Source organism: Stegostoma tigrinum, chromosome 4 (genome assembly GCF_030684315.1).
Source record: "Stegostoma tigrinum isolate sSteTig4 chromosome 4, sSteTig4.hap1, whole genome shotgun sequence".
Lineage (NCBI taxonomy): Eukaryota > Metazoa > Chordata > Chondrichthyes > Orectolobiformes > Stegostomatidae > Stegostoma > Stegostoma tigrinum.
This window is the reverse complement of record NC_081357.1, coordinates 63,590,594-63,604,431: the sequence shown is the minus strand read 5'-3', so window position 1 is coordinate 63,604,431 and position 13,838 is coordinate 63,590,594. Positions and strand designations below refer to the sequence as shown.

Genomic DNA, 13,838 nt, shown 5'->3' with positions numbered 1-13,838 from the left:
CAGCTTTTCCTCCACCGACCATGTCCCAGTTTAGGCATCTCCACACACACACACACACAACACACACACACACACACACACACACACACACACACCTTCACCTTGCAAACCCCTTGGCAGTGCACAGGCATTGTGACATCATCTGCGCATGTACAGACACTTTCTGCAGTCTGTCCTGACACAGTGACATGAGCTTGTAATACCTTTACCTTTCATTCTTCAATGCTTATGTGTTTCTTCAGAAAAGGCTCGGAGATGCTAAGGATATTGACACATATTTCAATGAAATTTTTATTGGCCTCAGTTGGGTGTTAGTTTACTGAGTTGCTGCGAGAGTTGTGTTTCTTTGAATGAAGATTTTTAAATTAAGTTTCCACATTTTGATTACTTTCTGACTTTTTTGAAACCTTCTCAATGTTGTGATAGAGCTCAAGATGGGTGAGCCAAAGCATTGTTACAAATGACACATTAAAGTTAGATTCTCTAGAATGTAGAATCTAGAAGGGTGTTTTATCCACTGCATAAATAACTATAATGTATTTTAACATGTAAATCTATGCTGGTCAACTAGACTTACTTTAGTAATGAACAAATCCTATCATTAATCCCTGCAGTAAACCTATTTATATTATAATACTCCATCTAAATGTGATAAGTGAGTTTAGCAACTCCTTAGAGAAATTTATGGGTCATACTGCCAAAGAGGAGGAGCCATGAACTCCATCTCCTGCAAAAGCCAGCCAAAATCTATCAAGGTCGCAGGGGTCTGAAATATCCACACTCACAATAAAGTAGGCAAAGGTAAGATCACTGTGTGTTTGGTTCATGACCTGTACCTTCATCACCAAAAAATGGTCACGTATCAAAGAAGCACAATTCTCAGAATTACAATGTCACGTGCCATTTTTAAATTCAGGCCAGCTCCCAACACAGATGAAGACATGAAAATTCCATGATCTTGGTTTACTAATCCGTTGAGATAACCATTAAGTTACTGTTCCCTTAATATTACAAAGCTGAGTAGAGATAGAACAGAATCTAATGAAATAACCAAGAGTTTGCTAAGTTTGTAGGTTATATTTGCAAGTAGCTACAACTATGAAAGAAAAAAAACAATTAATTAAGTATTAATTGCTACCATATGGTGTGAATGAGAAAGTAATGGCCTGAAAATACATCGTGTGACCTTGACAGGGATACAGCAAAGCATACCTTTTAACTATGTAATTTTACCATCGAGGAGTGAGCTAGCTAGCGTTTATTGCATTATTACTTTACGATTTTTGCAAATACTATATTAAAAAAACTATGCCTTTTGTATATCAATCAACCCAAAATATAGCAATTGAATTTACCGTATTTGAAGCTGTCAATAATTTCAAACCTTTTAAAAATAATACAATCTTGCCAAACCCCTCACTGTTCATGCATTAAAGAAATTTAATTCCTAATTTTATTCATACTCAGTGTTTCAATATACCTGTCATTAGAAGACATAATTTCCCTAACTCTTCTCACTTAATGCACAAATAAAATCAATGCATCTCTTATTCAGCTCATCAAACTTTGCTATTTCCAACTAAATTTAAAGTCTCCTTTAATCATTTTAATATTTTGGTACTCAATAAGTCAGAGTCATAGAGTCATACAACACAGAAACAGACCCTACAGTTCAACCAGTCCATGCTGAACATAATCCCAAACAAAGCTGGTCCCACTGGCCTGCTCCTGGCCCACATCCCTCCTAACCTTTCCTATTCATGTACTTATCTAAGTATCTTTTAAATGTTGTAACTGTGCCCACATCCATAACTTCCCCAGGAAGATCATTCTACACACGAACCATCTTTTGTGTAAAAAAAAGCCCCTCATGTCTTTGTTTAATCTCTCTCCTGTCACCTGAAAAATGTGCTTCTTAGTCTTGAAATTCACCATCCTAGGGAAAATTCACCTATCATTAACTTTATCTGTACACCTCATGATTTTATAAATCTCCATAAGGTCACTCTCAACCTCTAATTTAGGATAAGGTAAGAAACCAAGAATTATTATAATTTTGCCAGTGCAAGCATCATGGCTTTCTACATTGTGACTTTGGTTAAGACTGAAGGTTTTATTTATTTCCAATACTTAACATATATAAATCTAAAGCATGTTGACCAAGTTGATATTTGTGCTAATAAGAAATGCTCAAAAAATTCAGATTGTAAGCCAAATTTGATTTTGCAAACCAGGTCTTGAACACTGAGAAACTTCTGTACTGTTGGAGGTACCACCTTTCAGATGAGGTATTAAATCATAGCCTTGTCTACCTGTTCAAGTGAATGTGAGAAATCCTGCATTATTAAAGAAGAGCTGGGAAGTTATCCCTGGTTTCTGGCCAATATTGATCCCTCAATCAACACTAAAATATATATTTTCCAATTATTACCGTATTGCTGGGCACATTTACTGAGAGATTTTGGCAGCAGTGATTTCTACTTTGCAACAGTGACTGCTCTTAAAAGTACCCCACAGGCTGTCATGTGATTTGAGATGTTCGCTGTTTGTGAAGAGTGTCATATAAATGCATCCCTGCCATTCTATTCTGAAATGTGCCACTTTTAAAGTTATCATTGATTCCTTCACTTAATATCAATTAAAGAATAAAGCCTAGTGGCTGGATGTGAGTTTGCTCGCTGAGCTGGAAGGTTAGTTTTCAGACGTTTCGCCACCATTCTAGGTAACATCATCAGTGAGCCTCTGACGAAGCGCTGGTGTTATGTCCCGCTTCCTATTTATAAATAGAAAGCGGGACATAACACCAGCGCTTCGTCGGAGGCTCACTGATGATGTTACCTAGAATGGTGACGAAACGTCTGAAAACTAACCTTCCAGCTCAGCGAGCAAACTCACATCCAGAACCTCAACCTGAGCTACAAATCTTCTCAAAACTCGCTAGCCTAGTGGCGTATATTCAGGTTTCTCACATTTTGCTTATTGGTTGACAGAATATGGATTTACACCTCGTCTTCTCATGACAGCTTCTTAGCTTCATAAACTGTTTCAGCAGAAATGCCAGAGATAATGAGCTAACTCGAAGGTATATGTTTATGAGCAGCTGAGGACATGGGTGAAGCAAAAAGGCTATTGACTGGTGAATGCATTTAGCTAGGAATTAGCTATGAATTAAAGTAATAAAAATCTAAGACTTGACTTTCTTAGGAAATGATGTATACTTTACAATAATAGTAGCTGTTAGAAAGAGGAACCACATTGATCCTAAAACAAAATAAAACTCCGAAATTCCATAAATGAGCTCTATGATTTCAATCTGAGCCACTGCAGAGTGACGTTTGGTGTGATTTGCCACCACTAGGATGTTTTTACCTGTCACAGAAATACTGTAGCAATCTCTCATAATGTAAGAAATTAGGAGTGGATATTGTAGTATTGAAGAATCTGACACATTTATTAAAACTGACTATTATGTATAAAGATATATTCCTACAGCACATAAGAATCTGATGAACATAAGGTATTAGTTTACAACAGGAGGGCATGCTTCCAATACAATGTCATGCTTCAAGTAACCTGAGGTAAGGTGGATATGAGAACTTTATATGTTTGGGTTATATGACATTGTGGTTTTGTCACAAGTATGTCTCCTAACAGAACACTGATAATACAAGACTCCATGATTGCTCGCAAGTGTCAGTTGAAATTTTACCCTCTCCAGGTAACCTTTTCAAGCTTTGCAGCTCAGGTGTAGTGTAGGCCAGGATTTTCACTATTAATCACAACCAAATTGTTGTATTGCCATCAGTACTCCACTGAACTTAACTGTAACCTCAAAGTTTGCACATGTGGAGAATAACGCAGCAATTAACACACAAAAAATGTATTTTTCAGTTTTACCATATTGCTGGACAAATTTAATGGGAAATTTCAGCTGCAGTGATTTCTACATTACAACAATGAATGCACTTAGATGTACTTATTAGCAGTACTGTGAATTGAGACGTTTGCTGGTTGTGAAAAGTGCTATATAAATGCAACTCTTCCCGTCCTTTCTGAAAAGTGGAACTTGGAAAGTTATCAGTGATTCTTTCACCAAATATCAATTAAAGAGTAAAGCCTAGTGTTGAATATTCATGTTTAGTGCAGTGAGTAATTTTATATTCCTCCAGAGGATGTGCGATTGAGAATTCGTAGACAGTAATACCAAAACAATTAGCGAACTGATGAAAACTTCCAACTTTTCCTGTACTGGCTAGTTTTCTCATTGAATAAGGGATAATTTGCCATAGTCCTACCAGACCATAGGCTGCTCTTTCATTAGGGAAGGACAACTGGCAGTGGTTTAACCTGAGGGTCAACACACCTCAAGAAAAGGGAGAGGTTGAGAAGGAGAGTCCTTCATGGTAGTCTCAGATGGCGTAGAAATTGAACCCATGCTGTTAGCATCCTCTACATGGTAAATCCATTTCTCAGCCAACTTAGCTAACCAGCCCCTGAATGAGATGAAACAATGTTTTCATTGTGTTATTAACTTCATATTTAGTGATAAACAGTCTTAAGAAAATACAACAATAATGAAAAAAATGTCAGCATTGGGTCTGAGAGCACAGTCAATTCTGGAAGAATGGGTTGACTGCTGTAAAAGGCCGGGGGGGATCCAGGTGGAGGGAGAGTGTTGGAGGTGGGTGTAGGCATGTGTGGGACAAGGAAAGGATTCTGCCAAAGAAGTGGGCATGTAGGCAAAGATGATGGAAGAAAAGTTCAACATCATGTCGCGCCCGAAATTCATTGAAGTGGTCTCTTAAAACTAAGACCCTTGTTGCGTACAGAATGTTCAGCATCATAGAGTGGAAAGTCAGAAAAGGTATTAAATACTTGACAGGAAGTGGGGTTAGGAGAGGGAATGGAATAAGAGAGGAGGAAGGTTGCAAAAGGGTGTGGGTAACTCTAAGTTGTTGCATTTTGCATTCTTTAATGCCCGAAAGGAAAGTAAAAATATTTTTCATTAGCCCATAAAATGAGCCAAAGGATGAAGTGGACCTGAAGGACAGGGCAGTTCACAGCGATCACACGGTGGTGCTGAAGGACAGAAAGGTCGCAAGTGTTTATATGGTGACGCATGACACTAAGTGTGAGTGTAATTTCTTGAACCTGATTGCTTATATTGCATGATTAAATGCGAGACATTGGTGAAGCAATGAAATAGCAGTGATGCTGCAAGTAAAATATTATTGTCTAAATTCAAAACTCTTTGGTGATATTAAGAACCAGAAAAAGAAAGACCAAGCATTATTCAGCTTGTCTACAGGCGTGTTTTCAGGCAATAAGTTTGATCCACTGATAACATGCTATGCCTGAGGAAGTTCTCCTAGAATCTCATTTTCCAGATGATTTAAAATTTCCGCCAAATTATCAATGTTCACAAATCAAGCAGAAACTCATACGTTACCTCTAAACTCTAATATGACTGCATATCTCATGATGGAGATACAAACTGTTTTATCATTGTCAATATTAAGTTTTGAATGCAAGGATCATTTTGTAACTTGAAGCACAATATGCAGTCTCAATGTAGTTCAGAAATACATTGAGAAATACCATGAAAATATCTCTCTGTAACAGACTTTTCTTATAGTTTTAACTGATGGATTATATTCAAATGATGTTATTTTCCTTAGGTTAAAGAAACAGACTGTTTGAGCATTTGCTATTAATAATTTTTATGGATGTCAATGCAAAATACCAGTGACTTCAAAATGGAGGATTTGTATGTTTGTTGATAAGAACACACAGGAGTTACCAATTAACCCTCTCAATTCTTTGGAGCTCTTTAATTCAACGAAGTATCACTTATGCTTTTAAAATGTCATGAAAGGAAGGAATTTGGGCCTGATTTCCATTTGATTGTTGTGGTTAACTCCTGCTGCAAGTGTGGCAGGTTCAGCCAGACCACTTACATGTTCAATCCAGAGTAAGGTACCTTAAATTATGCTTCCTTATTGATCTTATTGAGGCAGAGTTCTTGCTTGTTTCTTATGTTTTTTGATCTCAGGAGAGAGAGGCAGAACTTTCTGAGATGATCATGGAGCTCCGTCAAGATCCAATACACAGTGGGGATGGGAAAGACAGGAGAGTGTTGGGGAAGTGGTGCTGGTTTCACGGGGAACTGCACAATTAAAGGAGAATTGGGACCATGTGGGATCCAAATTAGGTCCGGTTCCAGATTCTTAAACGTAAGGAGGCCATTAAGAGTTGTTGGGAAGGTTATAAATGACCTGCTGTATAACAGAACTGCTCATACATTCAGATATTTCTTCCAGGATTCATGGAATCTGTCACCCAACTTGGACAGCCTAGTACTGGAGGCAATTACCAGGTACACCTGCTGGAGTCTAACAGATAATACCTACACACACAGCAGGAGAGATGATCTTGCCAATATTGTTCCTATACTCTGGAAGCTTCAGTAGGGTGCATGATTGTGTTTGGCAGTGGGCACAATCTAACTGCCAGGATTGTAATGCAATAAAATGTACAGGCTGCATAGTTTTCAATGGTACTTTTGAAGAACTCAGCACCATGACCTTTGCTGGTTTTTCACATACATGCACATGATCCATGAGAAAAATTTAGATTTGATATTTTATTTTATACAGCATTAGGAAACTAAACAAGGGAAGCAAAATGCCTACGCACTGTAACATGAGAAAATGTAGGGTCATTGCTGGAAGAATATTCCACTGGCTGCAATAAGGTACTCCATAAAAGTAGAAATGTTTCAGGGATCCACTTGTTTGATTCTTATGCAGTTGTACTTCACACAACATTTGGCTGCAAAATCTCAATTGAACTGGACTGTTTGCTGGACACAAGTTACAGCTTCAGTCTGATAACTTTGTATTTGACCTGTGACTTTCAACTCTAAAGTTTCATATACTGCACATCATGATTTGAGTTTTGGCTGATGTGTAGATAGCGCCAACTGTTTAAGTATCTAAATACAACTCCAACTGTTAGGGGCCACAGAGTTAAAGCTCCCCTCTTTCCATCAGATCCTACTCCTAGATGTCAATGTGTTGATAGAAATTCAAGCTGACAGCAAAGATTGCAAAAATAAAATCAAACACTGGGGAACACTTCAAAAGTGAGCAGACGTTTTCAATAAAAGGCAACTACAACTGACTTAGAGTCAGAGTTATAGAGCACAGAAACAGACTCTTTTGGTCCAGCTCATTCATGCCAACCAGATGCCCTAAACTGATGTGGTCTCATTCGCCAGCATTTGGCCCATATCCCTCTAAACCCTTCTTGTTTGTATGTCCATCCAGATGCCTCTTAAATGTTGCAATTGTACCAGCCTTCACAAACACACCTAGCAGCTCATTCATATATGCACCACCCTGTGCATGAAAAGATTGCCCCTCAGTTCCCTTTTAAATCTTTCCCCTCTCACCTTAAATCTATGCCCTCTAGTTTTGGATTCCCCTACCCTGGGAAAAAGACCTTGACTATTCATCCTATCCATACTCCTCATAATTTTATAAACCTGTATGAGGTCACCTGTCAGCCTCCTATTCTCCAGGGGAAAAAAAGCCCCAGTCTACCCAGCCTTTTCCTATAGCAGTAGCACTTCAATCCCAGCAACATCTTTGTTAAGCTTTTCCGTCTCAATTTAACACCTTTCCTGTAGCAGGGAGGCCAGAATTGAATGCAGTATTTCAAAAGTGGCCTAAACAAAAATCTGTTCAGCTGCAACATGAAAACACAACTCCTATACCCATACACTGATCAATGAAGGCAGATATGCCAAAAGTCTTCTTCACAACCCTGTCCTCCTCTGTCTCCACTTTCAAGGAACAATGACCCCACATCCCTAGGTCTCTATGCTCGGCAATACTCCCCAGGGCCCTACCATTAACTGTATAAGTCCTGACCTTGGCCTGGCTTACCAAAATGCAACCACTTCGCATTTACCTAAATTAAACTCCACTTTTGACTCAGCAGCCCAATTTAAGCAGAAAAAGTGTTTATACTTTTTTTTATAATGAGAACAGCAACAGTTAGGGTATGTTTGGAAAATTAATCGAATCCAATGGAAAGTGATTCCAAAAGAGAAACAATTATTCCCATTCTAGTTCCAGAATATTTCTAAAATATAGCTCCAGTTCAATTCAATTTTGTCAACAGTACTTTTTTGAAAATTGTTCAGCAGCAATCTGAACTCACAAGCCATTTTTACCTTAAGCTTTAAAAACAAGTACTCACATTGGAGTTAGAGAATCCCTACAGTATGGAAGCAGGCCATTTGGCCTATCGAATCCACACTGGGCTTCCAAACAGCATCACACCCAGGCCCACCTCCCTACCCTGTCCATGTAACCCTGCATTTCCCATGGCTGAACTGCTGAGCCTGCACATCCCTGGACACTATGAGCAATTTAGCGTGGCTAGTCCACCTAATCTGCATATCTTTGGGCCATATTATGTAATTTCAAATTAAACAAGTTCAATATTGCAAGATACATCTGGAAACATCACAGGCAAGATTTTACATTATCTATTGGTGACAAATAGTTCTAATTGGAACAATTATCCGATTATTTCCATGTTTTCTCAATAAGTTCTTGAGGCTGGGTCAGGAAAAATGTACAATGAACCCATACTTCTGGCAAAATCAATCAATCAGTCACTGAAACTATGAGTGCCTTAGAGTCCATCATTTGTGCAATGGAAAAGTTAATAAGGTACTGCTCCACATAAACTTTGAGGTCTCCTACTCGCTGATGATAAAGCACTGGTATCTGAAGGTCAAGAGGCAGAACCTACTGCCAAGCTTCTCCTTTCATTTAGCGGCATACATGGATCTGTTAATTTGTATGGGCCCTCAGAATAGTCGACTGCAGAAACACGAACATCTAACGAAGTTACTTAGATTGAGAACCAACCATTCCATTGTACAGAATACAAGCTGTCCCACCCCAGTGTACTGCTTGCTGTCCCTTATTGTTTTTCACTCCTGTGGTTTTTCAACAGCAGCTTTCTAGCTGCTAGATTTTAATAATTTTATTTCAGTATTTTCAATTGGGCCTCTGACAGAGTTAAGGTTGCTAGCAAAATATTTGTTCTTTCCATGCTACCACTCCTGCTCCTTCTCCATTAACCTTCTCATGCACCTATTTCCTATCCTTCATCTTCCTCTCTTATGTCATTTCTCACCCATTTGCACCATTTTCTGTCCTCTATCTCTTCTATCCATTATATCTGTGCTTCCTTCACTCTATTCTCATCCATTAACTTCTCTCCTCTCTCCATCTCTTTCCCAAGTTTTATAAAAGGTCACTCTTTGTCACTGGGCATATAGTGAAGAGTTGCTTTAGGTTGGCAGGGAAACAAAAGAAAATTGTCAAAATGAGTAAGAAAAAGGACTTCCATCATTTCAAAAAAATTAACTCTAATTTACTTAACTAGACAAGTAAATTGCACATATACCTTGGTAGCTTTTCTGCTGTGCCTCCGAGTCATCTCTCCATTTTTGCGATGGTAAATGTTCCTGTTCTGTTGTTCCTTTGTCAGTCAAAATCTGATCAACATCTGGTTCATTTTCATATTTTTGAGATATTGAGGAGTAAACTCCGGCATTAGTGTCTTCTTGCCATGGCACGGAATTTTCTTCTCCCATTATCAATGAAAAGTTATGAGATTCATCAGTTTTCTGCCCTTCTGTTATATTTGTCAGCGGCTTCGTTTTCATTTTAGCAGAGAACCTCACCTGCTTGCTACCTGTCTCTGTCTTTGAGGTGCCTTCGGAATCCTCGGCCTGTTCTGGCAATGCACCCGAGTCATCCATGGACCGAATTGAAGTCCATTTGGAAAGATTTTCTGACTCAGTGGAGCTACTACTTGGAGTACGCTTTAAAATGCCTTTTCTCTTTGAATGCTCAGTCTCTCCTCTTCCTAGAATTAAATTTGGTGCGTCATTGCTATATTCCCCTGGCTTCTTGATTTGGCTAGTTCTGTTGTTCATTAAATCTTTTGGTTTATCTGGTTCAGAACGCTGGTCAATGATATTATCTTTCTCTTGACGTTTCCCCTTTGGTTCACTGATTTTTGTATCAGTTGAAACTGGTTTTAAATCTGAAGACCTTGAAGTAAACAGACTATCCATGTCAGGAGATTTGCTCTCAACATTTGCATTTATCAGGTTTTGCTCAGCGATTATGTCTGAATTTGTTTCATTTTTACTGCTGTCTGTTTGTGGATTTTTAACACCCTGCAGTATTTCTGATAGCAATTTCGATGAATTCATTGAAAATGGGTTCTTCTGCCTCTTATTAGCATTACATGCATCATAGTTGTCCTCTGAATGGAATGGTGTTTCTCTGTTTGACACAGATGATTCTTTTGTATGAGCACTGCTCTCTGCAGGTGTTAGTACAGTGTCTGCATGGCTGGAAGGCACAGTTGGCTCATAGCCGTCAAACCCAGGTCCAGGACTGTACTTTACACTTTGTTCAGATGGATCTGACCATCTAGTTGCTTCAGTCTCTATTGGAGAAAACTCAGGTCGGTCACTTTTGTTTATCAGTCTGTCTAGAACAGTGAGTTTTTTTCTGGGAGTCTGCAGATTTAAGTCTTCTTTCGGTGCCCAGAATTCTTCTTGTTTAGCTGAGTGTGTTGACTGACCGACAGTATAATCAGAATATGGATTTGTTTCAGATTCTGGGACATCAATTGCTGTAATAGGTGAGTCTATGTTGGACAGAGGAACCTCATTGCTCAAAGTTGGAGTCATATCCTCATGATCTTCATTCCTCTTTTTCATATATGGTTTGATGTTGTCTAATGTGAAAAATGAATTAAGACAATGTTAGACGTCACTGATCATAATATTCTGTAGGGAATATGGATCTGCTACAAATGTATTTATTGCGAAAAATCTTCTGAATATATTTCAATTTAACCAGAAAAAACCTGACAAAGTCTGGAAGGAATTAAGCAATAGTAACAACCAAATCTGTCACATTAGTGTAATAAACATGAGCTGCTGAGGCATTTATAAGAAACCATTTCGATATATAATCATAGGGAAGCTTTTACATATTGCAAATCATACAATTATGGTTTTATGTCTGGTTTTCTTTTTACCAGTTAATTATATTCAGGAACTTTGCTTTTAAGTTAACTGCGTATCAGACCGGGTTCAGTTGATAGCGCTCCTTGCTCAGAGGCAGAAGGGTATCAGTTCAAACACTCATCTAGACTCTTGAATATATCATTAAGGCTGACAGTCCAGTGTTGTACTGAGGGAATCCTATATTGTCTAGCGTACCCTCCTTCAGATCAGATGGTGAGAAACGATTGAATCTGCCCCTGGGTGAATGGTGAATATATTTGTGACATCATTTGACAAATTGTAGGGGAATTCACTCAGTGGCCTGGAAAATATTTATTTATCAACAAACAAGTCATTTATTTTATTGCTGATTTTGGTAGTTGACTGTGTGCAAATAGACTGCAACATTTCTTACATTCCAAGAATTACCAGTTTTCAAAAATTCTTCATCATTTATAAAGCATTTTGAGATATTCTGAAGTCAATGTTTTATCACAATTCTTTCTACTCTTCTCTACATACCCACCTAACTTCCACTAGGCAGGAAGGGTTGAAACTATATCTGGTATTTTTAAATGTTCAAGGATATGTTCACTCATCCTTCCCATACACACTTAAAAAATTGGAATTTCTTACACAATCTCCTTCAGGAAATTCAAATCATTGATGCATTCTTTGTTTCCACAATCCGCCATTTTAGTTGCTTCTTCAAATACTGCATCAGGTTTAGCATTCTGAAAGTGTTTATTATCTCTTGTCAGCCCTGTACATTTTCAATGATCATTGATAATCATGTTTTAATTAACTTTCCTATCACAAAAGTTTAAATTCACTGCCCTATAGTTTCCAGAATGTGATTTTAATTTTGTTTTTTTAAAAATAAGGCCACCATGTGTGGTTTCCATTCATTATCTGACTGACTGAAATTACTCGGCAGTTCATAACACATGAACTCTTTCATTAATTTCAGAGCACGGGAATAAATTGAATTTAGCTCTTCTTTCTAACTTGAGCCCCGTTAGCTGTTTTTGCCATTGGAAGATATGCAAACTTTTCTGATTTTAGATCTATCTGCTATTCAAGTGCGGATCCAATGGTTGCACAATTAGCAAGATTTCCGATGTGTTAAAATCTTCTGCCTACAATTCTAGCAACTCAGGCTTTCTAGAATTTACTTCATTGATTCATTTCTTTATTAATTCTGAGTTTACGAACCACCATGAATCACTGTAAAACCTTTTGAACATCTCTCATCATGTCCAGTTAGTTCAGTAAACCTTCAAACTTTCCTTTCCATACGGTAAACTAAGATGTTTTGACGGTTTGACAAATATCATTTTCTACAGCCAGTAAATCTCTAACATTAATATTCCTTCATACTGTAAATGTAGTCAACTTAGATTTGGACCATTTAGCTTTGTGACCATTAGCAAGTCTTGCATTGTAATCCTCCTGAAGTGTTCTGTTGTTTGCATGGATTTCCAATGCCCAGAATTTTTAGTCAGCAGTGACATCTAATCTGCTTTATTTAGTCATCCCTTTTCCTGGGGAAAATGTCCTGGTGCTGAAGATGTTATAATCTATTGCTTTATTTCTTGGAATAATTGATGTCTCATTTGATGGCCCTTCTGAAGAATGCAATAATTTTGTTTTAAATTTCCAAATGCCTATGCAGTCTTACAACAAGTTATACACAACTGATTTTGGTAACCACTCCTAATATATTATTCCTTATTAATCTACTTTTATTTCCTCTATGAGCATTATTGGGCACTTACATAGACACAATAAAAACATTTGTTATATTAATAGTCCCTGTAGCATGTGTAAATTAGGTATAAATGTGTAAATATTAGATATAAATCTGATTGTAGTCTTTCTAACCATGTATACCCCGAACCCAATCACTATAATCTCATACTTCCACAAAGAACCAGGCACAAACATTTACTTTAGTTACAATTGCCAACGTGAATTCAAATTGTGCTCAAAATTGGTTTTCTGAATGAAATGCCTACTTTGAACCAGTAGCATTGGACACCAATTTAAAGTCTAATTTACAAGAAAGAAAATGCTTGAAAAAATATTCTTTCATGCATTTAAGAATGGTAACTAAAATTATAAATCAATGTAATTGTGAAAAGTAGGCATTTTAAGAAGATTATTCAGCCATACAACTGTAACAACCAAATTTTAATGAAGAGACTAAACTCATTAAAGCACACTGACCTAATTAGAAGTTATTATAGCATAGTCATTAGTTTCTTCATAGATTAAACAAAGACAGCACTGCTGCTAGGTCAAAGTCGTGGAATGCCCTTCCTAACAACATTGCGGCTGCCGCTACCATAGACGCTGCAATGTTTCAAAAAAGGACCATCACCTTCTCCAGGGCAATTGCTATGGATGTTTTTTTTAAATGTCTGACAAGAACTTGCAGATCGTCTTTTGAAAAACATGTGAACAATCCTCGTTGGACCAAATTAAATTTGCTCTCATCACAATAAGATATTCATTGCTGGGGAATAGAAACTTTTAAATGGATAATGAATAATATCCATGTCAAAGCCTCCCAAGTTGCACACATTGTTTGTTAAAGTATCTCAGTGCATGTTAATCTCAACCTTGGAAAAGCTCCCTGCAGTAACACAGTGGCATTTCTATTCCTCCATCACAGATTTTCATGGCATATGGAATTAAATTCGTTGGACAGTTTTATGCTGGG

The 13,838-nt window shown here is 37.7% G+C and overlaps 1 protein-coding gene across 4 annotated transcripts in view; it reads right to left on the bottom strand.

Moving 5' to 3' along the window:
• Window positions 1-13,838, bottom strand: part of LOC125452948 (synaptotagmin-like protein 2) — a 236,612-nt gene that overhangs the window by 81,921 nt on the left and 140,853 nt on the right. For all 4 annotated transcript variants that reach the window (XM_048531952.2, XM_048531951.2, XM_048531953.2 and 1 more), the window contains one exon: window positions 9,490-10,839. In XM_048531952.2, the coding sequence (XP_048387909.1) occupies window positions 9,490-10,839 (1,350 nt within the window). The remainder of the gene's footprint in view (window positions 1-9,489; window positions 10,840-13,838) is intronic.